The sequence below is a fragment of the Arvicola amphibius genome, chromosome 4, assembly GCF_903992535.2.
Source record: "Arvicola amphibius chromosome 4, mArvAmp1.2, whole genome shotgun sequence".
In the NCBI taxonomy this organism is placed as follows: Eukaryota; Metazoa; Chordata; class Mammalia; order Rodentia; family Cricetidae; genus Arvicola; species Arvicola amphibius.
This window is the reverse complement of record NC_052050.1, coordinates 37,003,863-37,024,387: the sequence shown is the minus strand read 5'-3', so window position 1 is coordinate 37,024,387 and position 20,525 is coordinate 37,003,863. Positions and strand designations below refer to the sequence as shown.

Here is a 20,525-nt window from a genome sequence, read left to right as displayed (position 1 = left end):
CCTCAAAAGGGCCCAAGCACATGTATGGTGCACTTAACGTATACGCAGTCAAACAACATACATACAATAAACATAAATTAAAAACAAAAAGGTAGTTCTTTTGTGGTCCTAGCTGGCTTCAATCTCACTGTGTAGTCAAGGATAGTCTTTGACCTTCTGATCTCCTTGCCTCTACCTCCCAGGTTCTGGGATTGCAGATATATACCACCATTCTTGGGCCAAAAATCAGTACAGAAATAAGAATGTTTCTTCATAACACATTTGGTTTTTATTTTATTTTCTTATTTTATTTTATTTTTATTTTTTGGTTTTTTGAGACAGGATTTCTCTGTAGTTTTGGAGCCTGTCCTGGAACTAGCTCTTGTAGACCAGGCTGGCCTCGAACTCACAGAGATCCGCCTGCCTCTGCCTCCCAAGTGCTGGGATTAAAGGCGTGCACCACCACCACCTGGCGGTTTTGACTTTATTTTACTTGCTTTGGTGTCACATGACCATGCTTTTGATCTGTCCTCTGTTTTTTTTAGGCAGAACGTCCTGATACCATGTTGGGAGTTGTGTGTGGGGCTCTCCATGTGGCAGATGTGAGCCTGAGGAATAGCGTCTCTAACTTCCTTCATTCCTTAGAAAGGTACATGCCAGCCAACCAGTGGTTGAGAGTACAGGACTACAGCTCAAAGCCCCATTTGTTTTTCTGCAGCTTCTGGCACTGTATGAGTACTAGTTGTTATTCATGAACTGATGATGGCAAAGGAGATGGGGGATGGCTGGAAGTTAGTTTATGCCACCGTAGAACAGGTCACTTTTTTTTAAGTGTGTATGTGTTATGTACATGTTCATGTGGGTATGTACATGTGTACCTCCATGTGATTGGAAGCCAAAGGTTAACATTAGGTATCTTTTTTGATTGCACTTTTATTTTTATGGATTTTTGTTTTGTTTATTTGGTTTCCCTGTTTTTATTTTTGATTTTTTGTGATAAGGTCTTTCTAGGTTCCTGGCTATACTTGAACTCGCTGTATAGACTACACTGGCTTCAAACTCAACAGAAATCCACCTTCCTCTGCCTCCTGAGTACTGGGATTAAAAGCATGTGCCACTATGTCTGGCCTCACCTTATTTTTAGAAATTAGGGTCTTTCAGTGAACTTGGAGTTTACTAATTCAACTAGGTTTGCTGGCCAGTGAACTCCCAGAATATGCCTATCTTCACCATTCCAGCTGCCCCACTACCATCAGCACAGCGCTGGAGTTACAGACACGTGTCTTTGTGCTCTGCTTTTCCAAGCCACTGGGAATCTGAACTCATATCCTCATGCTTTTATGGCAGGAACATTGTTCACTGAGCCATCTCCCCAGCTCCAAGGTTAATTAATTTTTTTCAACACTGAAATCCAACTGCAGCAAACATAGTTTCCTGAGAAAAGCTCCTTAAACCGTAGGGATGAAGTCCAGTATTTCTCCCTAGCATCAAACCCTAAATATTTCCTGTATTACCTGCAGCACATTTCAGGAATTAATAACTGAGGCTGATATTCGGATGACCTCAAAGTCTTTGAAGTGGAGGGTCAAGCATGTATGAAGCTGATCTAATTTTGTACGTTGATTCCAGAGACTAAGCTCTGCCCAAGTCCCTAGGGAAATGGTCCAAAGGACTAATCACATCCAAACACTTTAACTGCAGGCACTTTATTTCCTTCTGTGTTGTTAGACTTATATTGGCCCCCTTTCAAAGTATCTGAAAGGAAGAAAAGAAGCAAATTTTTTGAAAATTGAACTGAGGTTTCAAGCCCTGTGATAAATATCTCACTGTGTTATTTTCATACACTAAAACCTTCAGCAGCTTGCTTTTCCTTTCTGACTCAAATCTAAATCCCTCGGTGTGACTTTCAACTCCCTGAACACTTTGGCCCCCACACCAGTCCACTCTTTCTCATTTCTATTCCTCAACTGCATTTCTAACCTAGTTAAATGGAATCCCTACACATGTAAAAGTTCATTAATAAATCCTTTAGTTTTCTTTTAGTTTTTGTGTTTTGTTGAGATAGTTTCATTGTATGTTTATCACATTGTATGTTTATCCCTAAGTAGTCCAGGCTGGCTTCTAATTCACAGTCCACTTGCTTTAGTCTCCAGAGTTCTGGCATTATAGATGTATCAACATTTTGAGCCTACTGTTCTTTAAACAAAAGAAAACAAAAGCTGTGTGGCACATATGTGTGAATGCCTGTAAAACACAGAAGCTGGTGCTGGAGTTAAAAGGCAGCTGTAAACTACTCCATGTAAGATGGGAACTAAACTCAGAACTTCTGGAAGAGCAGCAAGCACTTGCTCTTAAATGTTTAAGCCATTTCAGAGAGGCAGTGGTTGCACACACCTTCAATCCCAGCACTTGGGAGGCAGAGACAGGCAGATCTCTGTGAGTTCAGGGCCAGCCTAGTCTATAAAAGCTAGTTCCAGGACAGGCTCCATAGCTACAGAGAAACTGGTCTCGGAGGGGGGAAAAAAGGAACAAAAAAAATTAAATCATCTTTGCAGCCCCAACATTCTATTTTTTTTTTATTTATTTATTAAGTATATAGTATTCTCAGTACTCTTCCTGCAGGCCAGAAGAGGGCACCAGATCTCATTATGGATGGTTGTGAGCCACCATGTGGTTGCTGGGAATTGAACTCAGGACCTTTGGAAGAGCAGGCAATGCTCTTAACCACTGAGCCATCTCTCCAGCCCCCCCAACATTCTATTTTTAATTAATTTCAAAAACTTGAATTTTGAAATAATCTTCTGGGGAGAGCATAATGTTTAATGTTTTTCCAGGCTGGCCTCAAATACACTATGTAGCTGTTGCTGGCCTTGAACTCATAATTCTTCTACCTGTACCTCCCAAGTGCTTGGATTACAGGCATATCCTACAACACATGGCATAATTTTGTTTAATTATTTTTGTCTTTTGAGACAGGGTCTCTTTGTATAGCCCTAGTTGACTTAGAACTCACTGTGGAGACCAGCCTGGAGCTCACAGAGCTCTGCCTTTTTCTGCCTCCAGAGCACTGGGAGTAAAGTTGTATGCCTCCATACCCTGCCTCATAGTTTGCCTTTTATTAGTTACTATCTGTAAGCAGTATAGATAACGTACATACTCTTCACTCATATCTACTGGCTATCAGTAACTCAGCTACCCTCTCTTTAGTGCTCCCTGTTTTTATTAGTTTTTCAAATTCTGACTTATTTTGTTTGTGACAACAATCATCCTATTTCAGCTTTTTTTTTTTTTTTTTTTTTTTTTGAGCCAGGATTTCTCTGTCTCTGTGTAGCCCTGGCCATCCTGTAACGTTCTGTAGACCTGGCTGTTTTCCAATATGCATCCTTTTGAAATATAGAATATCTATTAATTGTTCTTTTAAATGAAATTACTAGACTTAGTGGTCCATTCGCACCTACAATCTTTGCACTTAAGAAGCTAGAGTAAACTGGGTGATGGTGACACAAGCCTTTTGAGAGGTAGAGTCAGGCAGATCTCTGAGTTCAAGGCCAGTGTGGGCTACAGAGCTTGTTTCAGGATAACTAGGTCTACACAGGAAAACCCTATCTTGAAAAATTAAAACCAAACCAAACAAAACAAAAAAAGTAGAGGGCTGGGCAGTGGTGGCACACACCTTTATTCCCAGCATTTGGGAGGTAGCCGGATACATGGTTAGAGAAGTAGCTGGAGTTGGGGGGACTGAGCTCTCTCATGATAAAATCACAGCACCCAGGAAGTTAAATACAATTGAACAGAGAGGTGGGTTATTGCATACAGCTGAACCAGGAGGCAGGGTATTATGATAACCAGGGGAGCAGGATTTATGTGTGGAGCTGGATCAAAGAAAGATACAGGCATAGGTAATCGTGTTAAGGCACAATATCTTTAAGGAACAGTCTTTAGATTCTAAATGTCTGGGCAAAGAGTGCTATGGTGGAAGTTTTTACACACACTGTCAACTAGAAGAGAAGGCTTTGCAGTTTCTCTGAGCCTTTTCCTGGGAAGGCTTTGCCATTTTCCTTGAGTCTGAGGCTCTGAGGTCTTGGTATGCCTGTGTCCCTGTCAGCACATATTCACTCAGAATATCACTCACTTGGGCCTTCTTCCATTCCCCGTAGATAGTAAGTTTTATGTTTTGTATATAATACCACAATTAAATGTAAAAAATAAATTTCACTCTTTTTTCATAATATATATGATCACTCTTTTATAGGCATTTATTTAGTTTTTTTTTCTCTTATTACTATTTCAGGAAATATCACAATCAGTAATCTTTGAGATTTCTTTATAACCTACTAGAACTTTATAGAAGTAAGTGTGTCATATATTGTCATTCTTTCAGGGGTCAAGTCCTTCCTGCTCACACACTTCTGAACACAGTAGATGTTGAACTTATCTATGAAGGAATCAAATATGTACTTAAGGTATGCAATCCCCAACAAAGTCTACACTTTAGTTTCTATCTTCTCTCTGTTCTTAAAGCTAGTTTTCTTAGGCTGAGAGACAGAGAAAGTTTGCTTTTGTTTACGAATTGGAATATTCCAGTCATTATTTGTGTCAGTGTCAGGAATCGGTATTTGGCAATTCTGTGAAAATGTAGTTATTTCTCACTTTGACATACTTCCAAGAGATAATGAAGAGGCAGGGAACAGCTGGAAGAGAGAAAAACAGCTGGTTCCCCGGCTTGCTGGTAACAGGTGTAATTAACACTGGTGTACCTCACTCTCTTCTTGACAACTTCTTAACCTTTATTTTGAAATACTACATTGTGTCTCAGGCTGTGCTTGTCTTTCCGGCCCTTGTTTACTGCAGGTGACTCGACAGTCTCCCAACTCTTACGTGGTGATCATGAACGGCTCATGTGTAGAAGTTGACGTGCATCGGCTGAGTGATGGTGGACTGCTCTTATCTTATGATGGCAGCAGTTATACCACTTACATGAAGGAGGAAGTGGATAGGTGAGTGACTGTTTAAGGTCTAATTGCTTGCCATTGTATTAACTTTTCCACTTACTGTTAGGATTATTCCAAGAGTACAAAAGTGTTTATAATTGTAAACATGTCTATGATTGTAAACATTTCTTAAGCTGGGTGTCGTGTTCTGTGTCTGTGGTTTCAGTTACTCAGGAGGCTGAGTTCTTTCTTCCTTGAGGGAAGGAGTTTAAGGCCAGCATATGCAAGTTAATGTGATCCTGTCACTTAAGGAAAGAAAACATGTTTCCCTACCCCTCCAATGCAGTAGACAATGAAAAGTAATTTACCTTTGAAGCAAACTATAATAATTGATAGTTTTTGTATATTGATTAGAATTTATATAATCATATAAAAATTATTCATAGGTGCATACTGTTGTTCCTTTAAATATATCCACAAATTATTATTTATTAAATACTATTTACACTTATCTTTTTTAAAAATATTTATTTTATGTCACTTACATGTGCCTGAGTATAGAAATTTATCATTTATTTCCAGTCCTTTGCAAGAACAGCAAATGTTCTTATCTTCCACCCCCCACTCCCCAGTCTCATAGCTCAGGTCTTGTTGTATACATAATGATCTTGAACTTCTTTATGATCTTCTTGCTTCTACATCCTGCATGCTGAAGTTATCACTATACATCACCACACCTGATTTATGTGGTCCTCAGGACTGAACCCAGAGCTTCGTGCATGCTAGGCAAGCACTGTACCAACTGTACTACATTCTCAGATCTCTGCATCTCTCTCTCTCTCTTTTCAGTAGTATATCACACCAGCCATATTGTTGTGAGAACTGAATGGTTTGATCTATTTGGAATGCATAAAGTATTGCTACAATATAGTTATTGTTCCACAAATATTATAGCTGAGCCTGGTATTTCATTCCTCTAACTCTAGCATTGAGGAAGCTGAAGAGGACTGAGGCCAGGCTCGGTTACATAGTGAAGTTCTTTCGGAGAAAGAAATAGAATGGAGAGAGGGAGAAAAATGAAAGAGGGGTTATTAGTTATTGTAGTATCATTATCTTTGTATTTTATATAAGTATTCTTTTTTAAAGGTTATGTTGTATTCATGTATATGAATATATCATAATTTATTTCATCTAACCTTTGACTGAAGATTGTTACTAAAATCTTAAATAAGGACCAGCAAGATAGCTAGACAGATAAAGGCACTTGCTTGACATCTAAGTTTAATCCCTGACACCCACATGGCAGAAGAGATAACCAACTCCTGCAAGTTGTCCTCTGACCTCCATAAATGCACATACCCACACATGGTACAACTGCATGTAAACTAAATAAATATAAGATATATAAGATATACAACTTAAAAATTATAAACAAAGATAAAGCGAATACTTTGTTTGTATGTGTGCATTGTATATGTGATAACATTTTCTTTGGGTTGTTTGTTTGTTTGTTTTTTGGTTTTTCAAGACAAGGTTTCTCTGTAGCTTTGGAGCCTCTCCTGGAACTTGCTCTGTAGATCAGGCTGGCCTTGAATTCACAGAGATCCAGCTGTTTCTGCTTCCTGAGTGCTGGGATTAAAAGCGTGCGCCACCACGCTTATTGTTTTTAAGACTGACATTTCTCTCATTTTGCTTTATAACCAGAGTGCTTTATTGGCTTGCCTGTTCTACTTATCTCTTAGATACCGAATCACAATTGGCAATAAAACCTGTGTGTTTGAGAAAGAAAATGACCCATCTGTAATGCGCTCACCTTCTGCTGGGAAGTTAATCCAGTATATCGTGGAAGATGGAGGCCATGTGTTTGCTGGCCAGTGCTATGCTGAGATTGAGGTCAGGGTGGGGAATAGGCTATTGGGTCATGGGAGGGAACATAGGTTGGTGGAAATAGGCTAGAACTGGAACTAACAGAAAGGAAGAACATCAGTTAATTTAGTGTAGATTGTGAACCTTAAGATTTAAAAACAAAACCTCACTATTTTCCTTTGACAGGGGAAGACACCTGAGCTTTAAAAACTGTAGTAGCAAGAGTACTAAGTGACAGTGCTGTGCTAACTGTTGACTGCTGTAGAGTGTGCTGGTAGAGCTGGGCACAAAGCAGATGAGTAGTGAAGTGTGATGGATTCTAAGAACAAGAGGGTCACCCAACCCTAAGATAGGGTGTGAGGTAAGGAAAGGCTCCTAAACGAAGAGACACTTGCTTAGCCTTCCTTTTGAAAAGATAGATAGCTGGTGAAGATGGGCAGGAGACAGTGCTTGACATTGAGGCACAGAAACAAGACAGTGCGTTGCAGTAGAATTTATTGAGCATAGATTAGGGTTTGATGTGGAGTGACAGGTAAAAACTCCATAGAAGGAAATTGAGAATATGATGGAGTCTATACTGTCCTGAGGCCCACAGGGAATCATTGAAGGATTTTAAGTGAGAATATGGTATGATGGGATTTAGGCTCTAGAGTGAAGGTTTTGGTGGACTTTATTGGAGGTAAATGTTACAAAGGGACTATATCTCATAATAGAGTTTTTAAAAGTACTCCAGGGGATCTGACTCTCTTACACAGACAATGTCCACACAAAATAAATAAATAAAAAGAAAAAAGTATTCTAGGCCTGAAATGAAATGACCTAGCACAGAGACACTGCAGCAAAGATGTTAGTGATAGATTTAGAAGTTGTACTTACTGGTGACTGGTATCCAGTAAGGAGAAAGGTGTGGTAAATGTTGGTATGATGACAAGTAAATTCACAAACAGTAGCAAAATATATTTAGTTTAGAAAAGTGTTGTAATCCCAGCACTTGATATGCCGGAGGGCCAGGAGTTCAAGGTCATAATTAGCTACATAGCAAACTGATTTAGTGACATAGACAGCTTTGGGTTCAGCAAACCATGAAAGCAGTCAAAAATCCAAAAACAAACAGGAGTCAATAGTGTCTGTTTTTAATCCTCAGATATTCTCTGAGAAATTTACCAGTTGCCTGCCTAATTACTTCACTGGAGATTTTGATAGATTCTCATTTTTGGAGGGTTAAACTAAGTGTATTCCAGCTTAGATGTTAAGGAGAAAACTGTCCTTTTAACTATTCTGTATTCATTACAGGTAATGAAGATGGTGATGACTTTAACAGCTGTAGACTCTGGGTGCATCCATTATGTCAAACGACCTGGAGCAGCTCTTGACCCTGGCTGTGTGCTAGCCAAAATGCAGCTGGACAACCCCAGTAAAGTCCAACAGGTAAGGAAGGCATTAGGATATCACTCCGAGAGCGAGAAACACAGGAACTTGGAGGAGCTTGATTTGACAGCTCGTCTCCTCTCCAATCTTTTCCTCCTCTCCCTCTTAATCTCCTTCCTCCCTTTTTGCATGTATGTATGTCAGAGTATGTATGTGCTATTCACGTGTATGTGTGTCAGAGGAGGGCATTAGGTGACCTGCTTTATCACTCTTCACCTCATTCCCTGGAGATGGTTTTCACTGAACCTGAGCTAGGCTGGCAGCCAGCAAGCGCCAGCAGTTCTGCTTCTGTCCCCTAACAGTGCTGGTGTGGTCCAGCCCAGCTTTTTTGTGTAGGTCCTAAGGATCTGAACTCGGGGTCTGATTCTTGTGCAGTGAGTGATCTTACCCCTGTCCTTTCTTTCTTTTCATCTTGAACTCCTCCTCTTCCTGCCTCTCTCTCCCAAGTTTTAGGATTGCAAGTATATGTCACCACAGTTAACTTCTTGTCAGTTTTTTTCATAATTATTTTTTCCTTCTGATTTTGTGCTTTGTATTTGTGCCTGTAGTACTGTGGAACTGGAGTTTGCATTAGCCAGTATAAATCTGAGATTCTGTCATTTTCTCATAGTGTTTCATTCACTGATTTCTCGCCAGAGTCTGTACAATGAAAGGATATTTCAGTTTTGATGGTGACTGAATTGTATTGGTGTTTATGTCCAGAGCAGATGGTAATGAATGATGATTTCTTGTGATCCACAGGCTGAACTTCACACAGGTAGCCTGCCACAGATCCAGAGCACAGCTCTCAGAGGCGAGAAGCTCCATCGAGTTTTCCACTATGTCCTGGATAACCTAGTTAATGTAATGAATGGATACTGCCTTCCAGATCCTTTCTTCAGCAGCAGGGTATGAGTTGCTTTCTCGGGAAGGGGTGTACAGATGTTTTGATTCTCTAGGTAACTTCATTTCTCAGGAGGAATTTTTAAGATGATTCTCCCACCTTACCCCCTTTTTGGTGCTTGGGATTGAACCCAGGGCCTTAAGCATAGGGTCTTAAGCATGCTATGTAAGCACTGTACCACTGAGTTACATCTTGAACTCATAAAGAATGTTTTTTTGGGAAAAGTTGTTTGACCTGCTATGTTCCCACATTTTGTTGTTGGACTTGAAGTTATTTATTTACTTACTTATTGGAAACAGGGTTTCTCTATGTAGCTCTGGCTGTCCTAGAACTCAAGACTGTGCAGATCAGGCTGACCTCAAATTCAGACTCACAAGAGATCTGTCTGCCTCTGCTTCTGCCTCCCAAATGCTAGGATTAAAAGCATATACCACCATGCTTGAATTGACTTGACATTTTGAGTCCTTCTTAGTTTTGTCATTTGCTTGGGATTATTTCTTTTTGAACTATAGGCTGGGGCAGTGTTTGATGTTTGTGCTGCAGTTTTAAAGTAAGCACTAGGGACTGGAGAGAAGGCTCAGGGTTAACAGTACTTGTTCTTGATGAACATGGATTCCCAGCATTTACATGATGGTTCAGAACCATCCGTAACTCACAAGCATTCATGTGATGCATTTCCACGCAATAAAATAAATAAATCTAAAGTAAGCATGAACATTGAAGTAGAGTAGATTCAGTTATCTCATTTTATTTTGGGAATTGTATTGACCTTGTATCTCATTTGATTATTTTTTTCTCCTCAGGTAAAAGACTGGGTAGAACGATTGATGAAGACTCTCAGAGATCCCTCCCTGCCTCTTCTAGAGTTGCAGGATATCATGACCAGTGTTTCTGGCCGTATCCCCCTCAATGTGGAGAAGTCTATTAAGAAGGAAATGGCTCAGTATGCTAGCAACATCACATCAGTCCTCTGTCAGTTTCCCAGCCAGCAGGTATTTATGGAGTAACACTGTCATTATATTCTGTTGACTGCCACTGGAATTCATGCTCTAGGAGGCCTCTCTGTTTGGTTCCTTCCTACTGTGTGATTTTTTCACTGTAAGCATTGAATCCTTTACAAAACTGCCTCAGGATATGAGCCCAATAAGGCAACATTATATGTACAATGTAGAATATCTTATACTCTGCGAGGAAAAGTGAGCTTTGGCTGTGTATTCCTTATCACTTTGCTTTCGGGAAGAGTCCCTGATTAAGAGTTGTTTTTTTTTTTTAATATATCTATTTATTTATTGATTGATTTATTATGTATACAATATTCTGTCTGTGTGTATGCCTGCAGGCCAGAAGAGGGCACCAGACCTCATTACAGATGGCTGTGAGCCACCGTGTGGTTGCTGGGAATTGAACTCAGGACCTTTGGAAGAGCAGGCAATGCTCTTAACTGCTGAGCCATCTCTCCAGCCCTAGAGTTGTTTTTGTAAGAGTGACATGAAGGATATTGGTAATCTGTTTGCCTGACCCTCTCCGACTACCTCAGCAGTCCTTATCCTTTGTTATAATGAAGGGTTATATAGGGAGTAAAGCTGGGGAAGTAAGTAAGTGAGTAAGGTGTGGATTTTGACCTTAGACCAACTTTTGCCCATCACAGTTTCTGGTTAATGTAGTTCTGTGATGTAATCATTAGTGTATCTGGGAAAGGGTTTTTAAGAGCCTTTGTTTATTTAGCAAGCTTCTAAATTTCTAGTAACTTCCTACTGCCAGCAGCATGTCAAAGATAGGAGTTATGTTATATAACCAAGAAGATTTTTTTGGTAGTGGTGGTCATTTAGAGAATGTGCATTGGGTCCCTTTGATAGGAAGGGCTTCATTTTTCTTAATTCTTTTGCCTTAGATTGCCAACATCTTAGATAGTCATGCAGCTACACTGAACCGGAAATCTGAGCGGGAAGTCTTCTTCATGAACACCCAGAGCATTGTCCAGCTGGTGCAGAGGTAGTCACGTGGGTCTCCCGAGTCTCATGCCTTCTTTGCTTTCAATTGGGCATGTAAACATTTACTTCAAATCTAACTTTAAGAGAGAAGGAAGAACTTTATCTCTCAGAAAGTGCCTTGCGTCTTTTTGCTCTCTTATCATTATGACCTAACTCATTCAGTATTTCTGCTGTTTTCAAAATATTCTGTCAGTTATTATGGCCTCTAAATACTATTGTTTTCTTTTTATTGCTATTTTGATGAAGATCCTAATTTTTCTTTTAACGTAGACTCCAATGTGTTTATTGTTTGTATTTTATTGATCCAGGTATTAGAACTAAAAAGCTATCCAAAGCATTTCCAACTTTAAGATACTTAAACTTTTCAAAAGTTCTTTAGCCATTTGAAGCTAGATGATGACTCGGCAGTGGAAGCTAATTCGCAGTGTCATTAGATAAGGATACAAAGTCTGGGGAATGAAAAGTAGGGGTGCTTTTTATTTTCCCTTTCTGCTTTTTCTTTATAAAAGGTTTATGCACTGAAGTTACTTTTCAGCTTAGAATTTAAGTTAATATGTTTGGGTGATTGAATTTTCAACCTGAAAATACAAGCTACAAGTCTGTCCGATATTCAGAGGGAAGACAGTTCAGGGGAAAGTCTAGAAAGTAATTTTGCCCATTGAGCTTATTTAATAGTATTGGTCTATCCTGCTTCATAGGTACCGAAGTGGCATTCGTGGCCACATGAAGGCTGTGGTGATGGATCTGCTTCGACAGTACCTGCGTGTAGAGACACAGTTTCAGAATGGTAAGCTTTGTCCTAAGGACTCCCTTAAGGAAGTCTGTAGTTCTGATTACTGTGTAAGAGCTAAGCCAGTTCACCCTGATACTAACACTTTCTTCCCATTAACAAACTTTCTTTCTTACTTAACTTCCCTGAAAAACTAAAACCTCTATACCTCACCAGTGTGAAAAAGAACACTAACATAACATAATCCAGTGTCCTTCTGAGGAATGGTTGAAATGTTCTTGTAGAGATTATTATTCCCTGCTGACATCTTCTTGACTTTGTGTAGTGAGAGTTGGTTGAGTCATGACCAGACTGAAATTGAAATTCCCTCTCTGAAGAGCTTGCCTCTCAGCAACTAATCCAAGGGTTATGGGAAGGGCTTAAAATCTTCACTACTTTTTAGTGTGTCATTTGGTTGGAATTTATCCCTGACTTTCTCTGAAGAGCTTCACTAAATGATGGATAGTCTTTTTTTTTTTTTTTTTTTTTTTGATATCAGAAACTATTTTATTTTTTTTTTCTCATGGTTTATTTTTTTTTTTATATTTAAAAAATTTCCATCTCCTTCCCTCCTCCTCCCCCTTCCCTCCCCTCCTTCTCCCCCTTCCCTCCCCTCCCCTCCACCCAAACCTCCCCTCCCTCCCTCTCAAGGCCAAGGAGCCATCAGGGTTCCCCACTCTATGCTAAGATCAGGGTCCTCCCAACTCCCCCCTGGACCAGGATGGTGATCGACCAAGCTGAGAAGGCTCCTACAGAGCCCGTCCATGCAGAAGACTCAGAGCCCAGAGGATAGTCTTTAAGAGTGAAATAAATACCTTGGTTAAGATTTTAAAGCAACATTTTGTTGTTTATGGCATCCTGCCACAAGATGGCAGTGTAACACCAAGTTCTCTTTTCCCATGCTCTGCTCACTTTTGCAGCATTTAAGAGCTGTCTCTACCCTTTATAACTAGCTAAATCCCCCAAGCAGATATTAGCAAGTTAAATCACGTTGGCTTTATGCCAATTAAAGCAAGGTTGATAAATTCAGGGGCAGTCAATTTACCATGTACTAGTATAGTAAGAAAGAATAAACAGAGTCATTATCTCAAGATATTAGGGATAAAATTATTGGACAAATATCAGTATGGAATGAAATGATATTTTTGCTATTTGGCGTGTTCCCACCTCTACTACTATGCTGGGGATAAATCAATAAGTTACATCTTTACTCCTGAAATAGAATATTTAAACTTGTTAAGATGACCCATAAAAGTTTCTCATGATTAAGTCATACATAATGGCAGCTTGTTCAAAATTCTACTTTTAAGATGAAAGCAGTGGTATCACTGTGTCCATTCAGCGTCAGTCATGCTGGGTGTCCTTGCTATTGCAGTAAGATAAGGATTTAGGAAATCTTAGAGCATGAAGACTTTTCCTTCAAATCCCAGAGCTTGAGAGATGGTGACAGACGAGTATCAGGAGTTCAAGGCCAGCCTTAGCTACATGAGACCTTGTCTCAAAAAATAAAAAGGTTTGAGAACTTGTGGTAATTAAGATTGGCCACCAAGAAATTCAGTGCCTACTTGGAAGTCTCAAAGAACCCCCAGGTTTATTACTAAATTATTTAAAACCAAACAAAAATTTCTAAGTATGAAAGTCAAACCTGCAAGGCTTAGTGGTGAGCACCTTTATTTGGGAGAAAGAGGCAGGATCTCAAGCAAACAAACAAATCAAACATATAAAATTCAGTTGCAGCCGGGCATAGTGTCATTGGCCTTTAATCCCAGTACTTAAGAGACAGAGGTATAGGGATCTTTGTGAGTTCGAGGCCAGCCTGGTTTACAAAGCAAGTTCTAGGACAGCTCTGTCTTGAAAAACTAAAAGAGTAAAAAAGTTAAAAAAATAAAAATTCAGTTGTAGCTGGGGGTAACTCCAGCCTAGAGCACTTGGCTATCATGCATGAGGCTGTGGGTTCAGTCCTCAACACTTCAGAAAAGATTTCTTTTTAATTATTTACTTACTTTTTAGACAGGGTCTTATTTTTCTCATTCTGTGGCTGTGGCTGTGGCCTTCCTCCCACTTGCTTTATAGATTAAGTTTGCCTTGAATTCATAGAGATCCCCCTTGCCTCCCAAGTGCCATTTGAGATTCAGGTATGTGCCATCAGGTACAGCCTGAAAAGACCCTTTTACAGCAATTATTTAGAAAAACAGTTTTGAAAAATATACTATTTCAAATTGCACTTAGAACCCATAAAATATAAAGGTACAAATGCAGTTAAAAGCACGCAGTCCTCTTCCGGTGGAAATTCTAATGAGTGAACAGTAGTGAAGAATAGCTAGGTAAATATCAAGAACAGACACTGTTCCAAAGGTATCAGTTATCCCTAAATTCACTTTGTCAACTGTTAGCATTCTAATAAGCACCCCTCTAGGTATCTTTGTGAGACTTATCAAGCTAATTCTAAGATTTATACAGAATTCTGGCAATAGCCAAGATATTTCCAAAGTAGCTGTAGCTGTAATCCCAACATTCAGAAAACAGGCAGAAGGATTGCTGTATATTCAAGACCAACCTGGTCTCCACAGCAAGTGCTAGGGTTACCCAGTGAGACTCTGTTCGAAACAACAAGATGAATTCTAAAGCAATAGAAAATTAAAAATACTTGTTGCATGAGATACCAAGATTTGCATATAAAGACATCATAATTAAACAGCTGTGACATTTATGAAAGGACAGAGTTATAGATAAAAGAAACATAATTACCCAGAAGTAGATCCATATGCATGTGATTCATTTCTTGATAGAGCAGTCGTTGTGATCAAGAGGAAAAGGAGAAAACATAGCTAAACAATACCAAGATGATGAGCGAGGCATCCACACTTCATTCCATACACTCAGGACCAATTTTGAGTAAATTAAAGACTTAAACATCTATCAAATAGGCAAAATTATGAAATTTTAGGATATCCTTATGACCTCAGGATAAAGAAGAGTTTATCAATACTACTGACAGGAAGCTCATACTGTAACAGAAACAACTGATTCATTCTCTCTGCTCAGGAACTTCTCTTCATCCCATATACTGTTAAGAAATCGAGAACATAGGCTGCAAAATGAGAGGAGCTATTTATAAAATTTACACCTATGATAGGATTAGTACTAGTATGTAAAATGCAATCGAACATAAAAATGAGCAAGAGAGAGAAAAAGATATTTCACAGAAGAGGAAGCACAAATAATCCATAAACTTCAAGAAAATGCTCACTCCCATTACCAATTACAGAAATAGGAGCTCAAATCACAGATTTTACAATCACATTATTATCTTATACTGCACTTGGGAATGGAAGTGCAAATGGCATGATTTCTTCAGTAAACAGCATGTCCATATCTAATAAGTCTTTCATAAAGTTGAGTTTTTATTTTTGCTCTTTAGTGTAGTAATCTTACTCTAAGATATAAGGATCGTTTTTGTGTTACTACTATTCATAATAGCAAAAAATAAAAAAGAGAGGAAACTCTCTAAATATATACAAATAGAATGGCCTTTTGATTTCTAGGATATTCCTACAGTGGAATATTGTATAGCACTGAAAATAGATGATTCCTAGGAACACATATAAACAAGTGACTCAGTACATAGTGTGCTTCTGTTTTATCAAGTTCAAAACCAGGAAGAAAGAAGTTAGATATATTGTTGACAAATGTAAAGAAGCAAAAGAGTATTAATATAAAATTCAGCTCAGTAATTGTTTTTGAAGAACATATAGTAGATAGGGGTATTAAGAGGCACTAAATGTATTTTTAAATTTAGTAACTTTGAAGGTAAGTATTTTGGTTCATTCTTCTAGCATGTGGGAATCTGAGGAAAAAAGATTGCCAAATTTAAGGCCAGCATTGTACCGTATACTGAGAACTAGGTAGGGGGTCTAGGAGATTGTAACTGGAGAGATGGTTCATCAGTAAGAACACTCAGAACTCACAGAGATCCGCCTGCCTCTGCCTCCCGAGTGCTGGGATTAAAGGCGTGCGCCACCACCGCCCGGCGTAATACTCTTTTTTTTTTTTTTTTAAGATGTGGTCATATATATATATTTAAAGAAAAAAATTTCAGAGTCAGATAGTGATGGCTCACATTGCTAATCCCAACACTTAGGAGGCAGAGGCAGGCAGATCTCTGAGTTTGTGGCCAGCCTGGTCTATAGAGCAAGTTCCAGGACAGCCAGGGCTACAGAGAAGTCTGTCTTCAAAACAAAATGAAACAACAAAACAACAAAAATTGAAATAGCACATAGGCATTTGTTCATTTGAAATAGTACATGGTTATTGATTCATTTCAACTTTTAGTATATAGTTTATGTATTTAAGGGTTTTGTTTTGTTTTTCTGGTCTGGAGAGATGGCTTCATTAAGCTTTTTAAAAGAAGAATACAATGTAGACAGTCTGCTCAGCAGCCATATAGCAGCCCTCTTCTGGCCTCTAATGACACATTACATGCATGTAGTGTACAAGCACTAACAGTCAAAACACCCATACACATAAAATAATTTTTAAAAGAGCTTTGTTTTTATTTTATGTGTTTTGCTATTTTGCTTCAATGTATGTCTGTGCATCATATCCTGTTCCCCCTGGAACTGGAGCTACACATGGTTGCAACCTGGTATGTTGGTGCTAGGAATCAAATCCAACCCTTCTGGAAGTGCAGCCAGTGTGCTCCTGTATTTTTTTTTTTTATTAAATTTTATTGATTCTTTGTGGATTTGTGGATTTCATATCATGCATCTCAAATCCCATTCATCTTCTTGTCCCCTCTTTGTATCCACCCTTCTGCCCTTGCAACTTCTCTCCCAAAATAAAATTTAAAAGAGAAAAAAAAAATCTCATCATGGAGGCCGTAGTGTGACACAGTGAGTTACACATTATATACTCTTTAGTCTGTACAACTTTACTTGCAGGTATTCATTGCAGTGAGTCCTTGGTCTGTGTCCAGGCCTCTGGCGTCTGCACTCACTGGGACTCGTCTTTCTCTTCTTTCTTTTTTTTAAAGCACTCATTTTTAATTATATGTATATGTGTGAGGGGAAATTGTACACATAAATAGTGCTCTGTGGGAGCCACAAGAGGGTATTAGATCACCTGAATCATTGTTAGCCATCAGATGTGAGTTCTGGGAACTGAACCAGGGTCTTCTGCAAGAGCAATAAGTGCTTTTAACCACTGACCCATCTTCCCACATCCTTTTTTGTCCATCACAACAGAAATTGTTTTTTTTTTAAGAGTGACTGCTTGTTATTATTTGCTCCTGTGTTTCCTCACCTCAGTTGAATATGTTCTTTTTATTTCCCTTGCTCCTAATAATGACTGTTTCCAGAGTATTTCTTTTGTCACTACAAAGCTGTGTTTCAGTAGAGGGCGTACAGGACAACCACTTTATTTAAGGCCGTGCTGGAGATCGGACATGGTAGACAAGTGCTCTACCATTCAGCTACATCTTTAGCTTAAGGGCAACTAATTTTTAAACATTCCCCATTTTATCAAAATTGGATCTTTTATTTGATTGGCTGCTTTCTAGCTAGTATAGTCTAGTGTTTTTCAAATATACTAGTTTCGTTTTGAAATATACTATTTATGTTAATTTCTGATGTTTAAAACAGATGTTAGGAAATGTTATTCTAGGAAAACAGTGACACATTTTAAACATCACTGCTTTCATTTGTAGTTAAACACAGAATCTGAATGGTGTGATAATTCTTTCATATTGTGATTTCATAAAGTTCTTGCCCACAAATATATAGACCCTAATTTTCCTTTCTTGGAAATTTGATTTAAAGCCATGTATCACTTATGCTCCTTCATAGATACATACATAGATATGTCAGAGATTTGTTTATGTTGCAGAACTCAGCTTTCCTGCCTAGCATTACCCTGCCTCTGGTGTCTTACAGAAGGCCAGCAAAGCATGCAGAACTATACTCCCGATAGCCTTTGGTGCATGTGAGGCTCCACATCATGTACACTGTGGTTTGGATGTAGAAATTTAGAAATCTGGACATTGCCTTTTCTTGTCTTACAATGGAAATATTGATCTCCAATATAGCAGTTTTATTTCTTGAGCTAAAACAGTTCTTAGTAGTTAGGGTGAAGCATTCTCAATGAGTCAGATGTGTCAAGCTGGAGTAGACTGGAAAGATGACAGGATTAATGATTTCAGTGTTTATTTTGTTAATATTTATGTTTGCCTACATGTATCCATGTTCCTCTGTGTGAGTGTATGTACCTGTATAGGTGTGAAAGACAACTGTTGGTTAGAAATGCCATTCATTTCTTTTGATACAAGGTTTCTGTTTGGCCTAAGGCTCACTAATTAGATTAAACTGGTTGTTCAACAAGTCCCAGAGATTTTTCTGTGTCTGCCTCTAACTCTAGGGTTATAAACATGTGATGCATGTTGGACATTTTTATGTGGGTCTTAGGGTCATACTCAGGAACTGGTGCTTGTGAGGCAAGCACTGTACCTGCTGAGCATCTTCCCAGCCCTTGACATTTATTTTTAAGCATGAAACTTTCTCTTTTAAGGAAATTATCCCAAGAGAACAAATAAGATCATGAAGAGAAAAAAAGTGGAATTGGAGTCATACTCTTCCCACCTTTATTTTAGAGGCATATCCCTGTCCCTTCTATTTTCTAAATAAAATCAAGACCCAAAGAGGTCAAGTAATTGACATAGTGAATTGATAATAGAGCTAGATCTTGGTTCCAGGTTTTGGGATCCCATGGATTCTCATGACTCCTGGTCTAGTGCTTCTTTTATGGCCCATGTGCTAGCTCTCTCTAATGCCATGAAAAAAAATCCATAAGGTGTTTCTTCTCACTGCTTATCAAGTATGTTACAGGCATTAAGAAACAGCCAATAGCATGTAAGGCTGAGGCTTCATGGATACATGGTAAGGACCAGTTTTCTTTACCACTTGCAGGCCACTACGACAAATGTGTGTTTGCCCTTCGAGAAGAGAACAAGAGTGACATGAACACTGTTCTGAACTACATCTTCTCCCACGCTCAGGTCACCAAAAAGAATCTTCTGGTCACAATGCTTATTGTGAGTATCAGGTTTGTTGTTTTTGCTGTTTCCAGAACTTGTAAGGTTGGTTGATGTTATGCAAAATGGTGTGTGTGTGTGTGTGTGTGTGTATGTGTCTGTCTGTCTGTCTGTCTTTTTCTGTCTGTCTCAGAACAAAAGCTGATGTCTTATAATTATGGTAAGTAGAGCCTGGGCTGCGGATAAGTAGTTGCTGTATCTAAAGCAGTGCACGACAGTTAGGAAGGGATTGTTTTGCATAGGCTGTGTACAGAAACTTAGCTCTCTTTGCCCCACTTGTAAATGCCAGGCCCTTTCCGTTAGCATGACAACAGCTTTCTTATGCAGTTTCCTCTAAGTAGTGTGCTGCTGCACGTTAACTCTTGTGTACATCCAGCAGTGCAAGCACTGGTTCTCATGTCAGAAACGTAATAAAATATGAGAAATTTAGTACTTTCCCTCCCCTTCCAAGAAAGCAATTAAATGTATTCAGCATCTTCTTTGGCCGTTTCTTCTTTGATTTACATGAAAATCTATGCTCAGGGTATTATATTGTAGTGAATCAGTTCTTTTGTCCCTGTTTCTGACTAATACAAAAATTAGTAGAAAATGGGAGGAGGAATAAAACTGGCAACTGAGTTGAAATCAGATACATTTGCCTCTGCTAGAATTTTGCAGAGCTGAGGGTTTTCATGTTGGTTTCAAGTTCTCCACTCCCAGTTCTTCCTGGCTGAGCTAGCATGCAGTGTTTGAGAACAATAGGGCTGCTTTTAGAGGACAGGACCTGCTGCTGCACTTTTGCCTTGCCGGGGACTGAAGTGCAGTTCACTCCCTGAACTCCCTTTCCCAGTGTTTTGTGGAATGAACATTCCTTACACTTTTAATTCTGTCATTGCTTCATGGAAGGGAAAACCCCTTATAAATCTTCATTGCCGTTTTTTATGTAATCCCTCAGAATAAAAGGAAACAGTTTTCCTTGTGTCTCTGGTTGACAGCATTGCCACTCAGTCAGCCATCTGCCACGCTGGTTGGCTGTATCAGATGTAGCATTTTTTAGGTAGCCTCTTTAAAAAACATGTCATAGGGAGAGTTCATTACCTTTGCTACCCTAGAATGGCTGCCTTTTGAAGAAACCAGGCCTTTGAGATGGGCAGAAATGTTGGCACAAAGAACTGTTTTAACTTTCCCATGAGATAGTTTTCTGCAAAGAATTTATAATTTATAGCAACTTACTTTTTATTTTCCCTTAGAAATACTACTTTCTTTTTCAAATTTTAATGCAAGGATTACACTTGGAGAAGAAAGTCAAGACTTTTGACAGAAAAGGGTAATGATTAGAAAGTTGAAGGATCCGTCAGTGTGGACCAAAATGGGGCCGAAATTTGCCTTTATAGGAAGCTAATTATGGCAAATTTTTCATCTTATTATGATTACCTTTTTAAGAACTTAACAGTTTTCTGCACTAAAAATAGACCAAAGCCCAGAATCCTTGGAGCAGCAGAAGAGTAATGATCGTCCAGGACTGTCGCTGGGTTTCTTAAATTCTAATTTGTAAGATATAGGGGCTCTGCTCGCTCCTTTTGCGGAGTGATTGTAAGTAACGCTTGCCTTAAGA

The 20,525-nt window shown here is 39.0% G+C and overlaps 1 protein-coding gene across 5 annotated transcripts in view; it reads left to right on the top strand.

The window, feature by feature from the left end:
* Nucleotides 1-20,525, top strand: part of Acaca (acetyl-CoA carboxylase alpha) — a 208,039-nt gene that overhangs the window by 51,843 nt on the left and 135,671 nt on the right. For all 5 annotated transcript variants that reach the window (XM_038324765.2, XM_038324766.2, XM_038324764.2 and 2 more), the window contains 10 exons: nt 525-628; nt 4,361-4,442; nt 4,831-4,976; nt 6,653-6,803; nt 8,070-8,204; nt 8,946-9,092; nt 9,891-10,079; nt 10,979-11,079; nt 11,777-11,865; nt 18,807-18,931. In XM_038324765.2, coding sequence (XP_038180693.1) covers nt 525-628; nt 4,361-4,442; nt 4,831-4,976; nt 6,653-6,803; nt 8,070-8,204; nt 8,946-9,092; nt 9,891-10,079; nt 10,979-11,079; nt 11,777-11,865; nt 18,807-18,931 — 1,269 coding nt within the window. The remainder of the gene's footprint in view (nt 1-524; nt 629-4,360; nt 4,443-4,830; nt 4,977-6,652; nt 6,804-8,069; nt 8,205-8,945; nt 9,093-9,890; nt 10,080-10,978; nt 11,080-11,776; nt 11,866-18,806; nt 18,932-20,525) is intronic.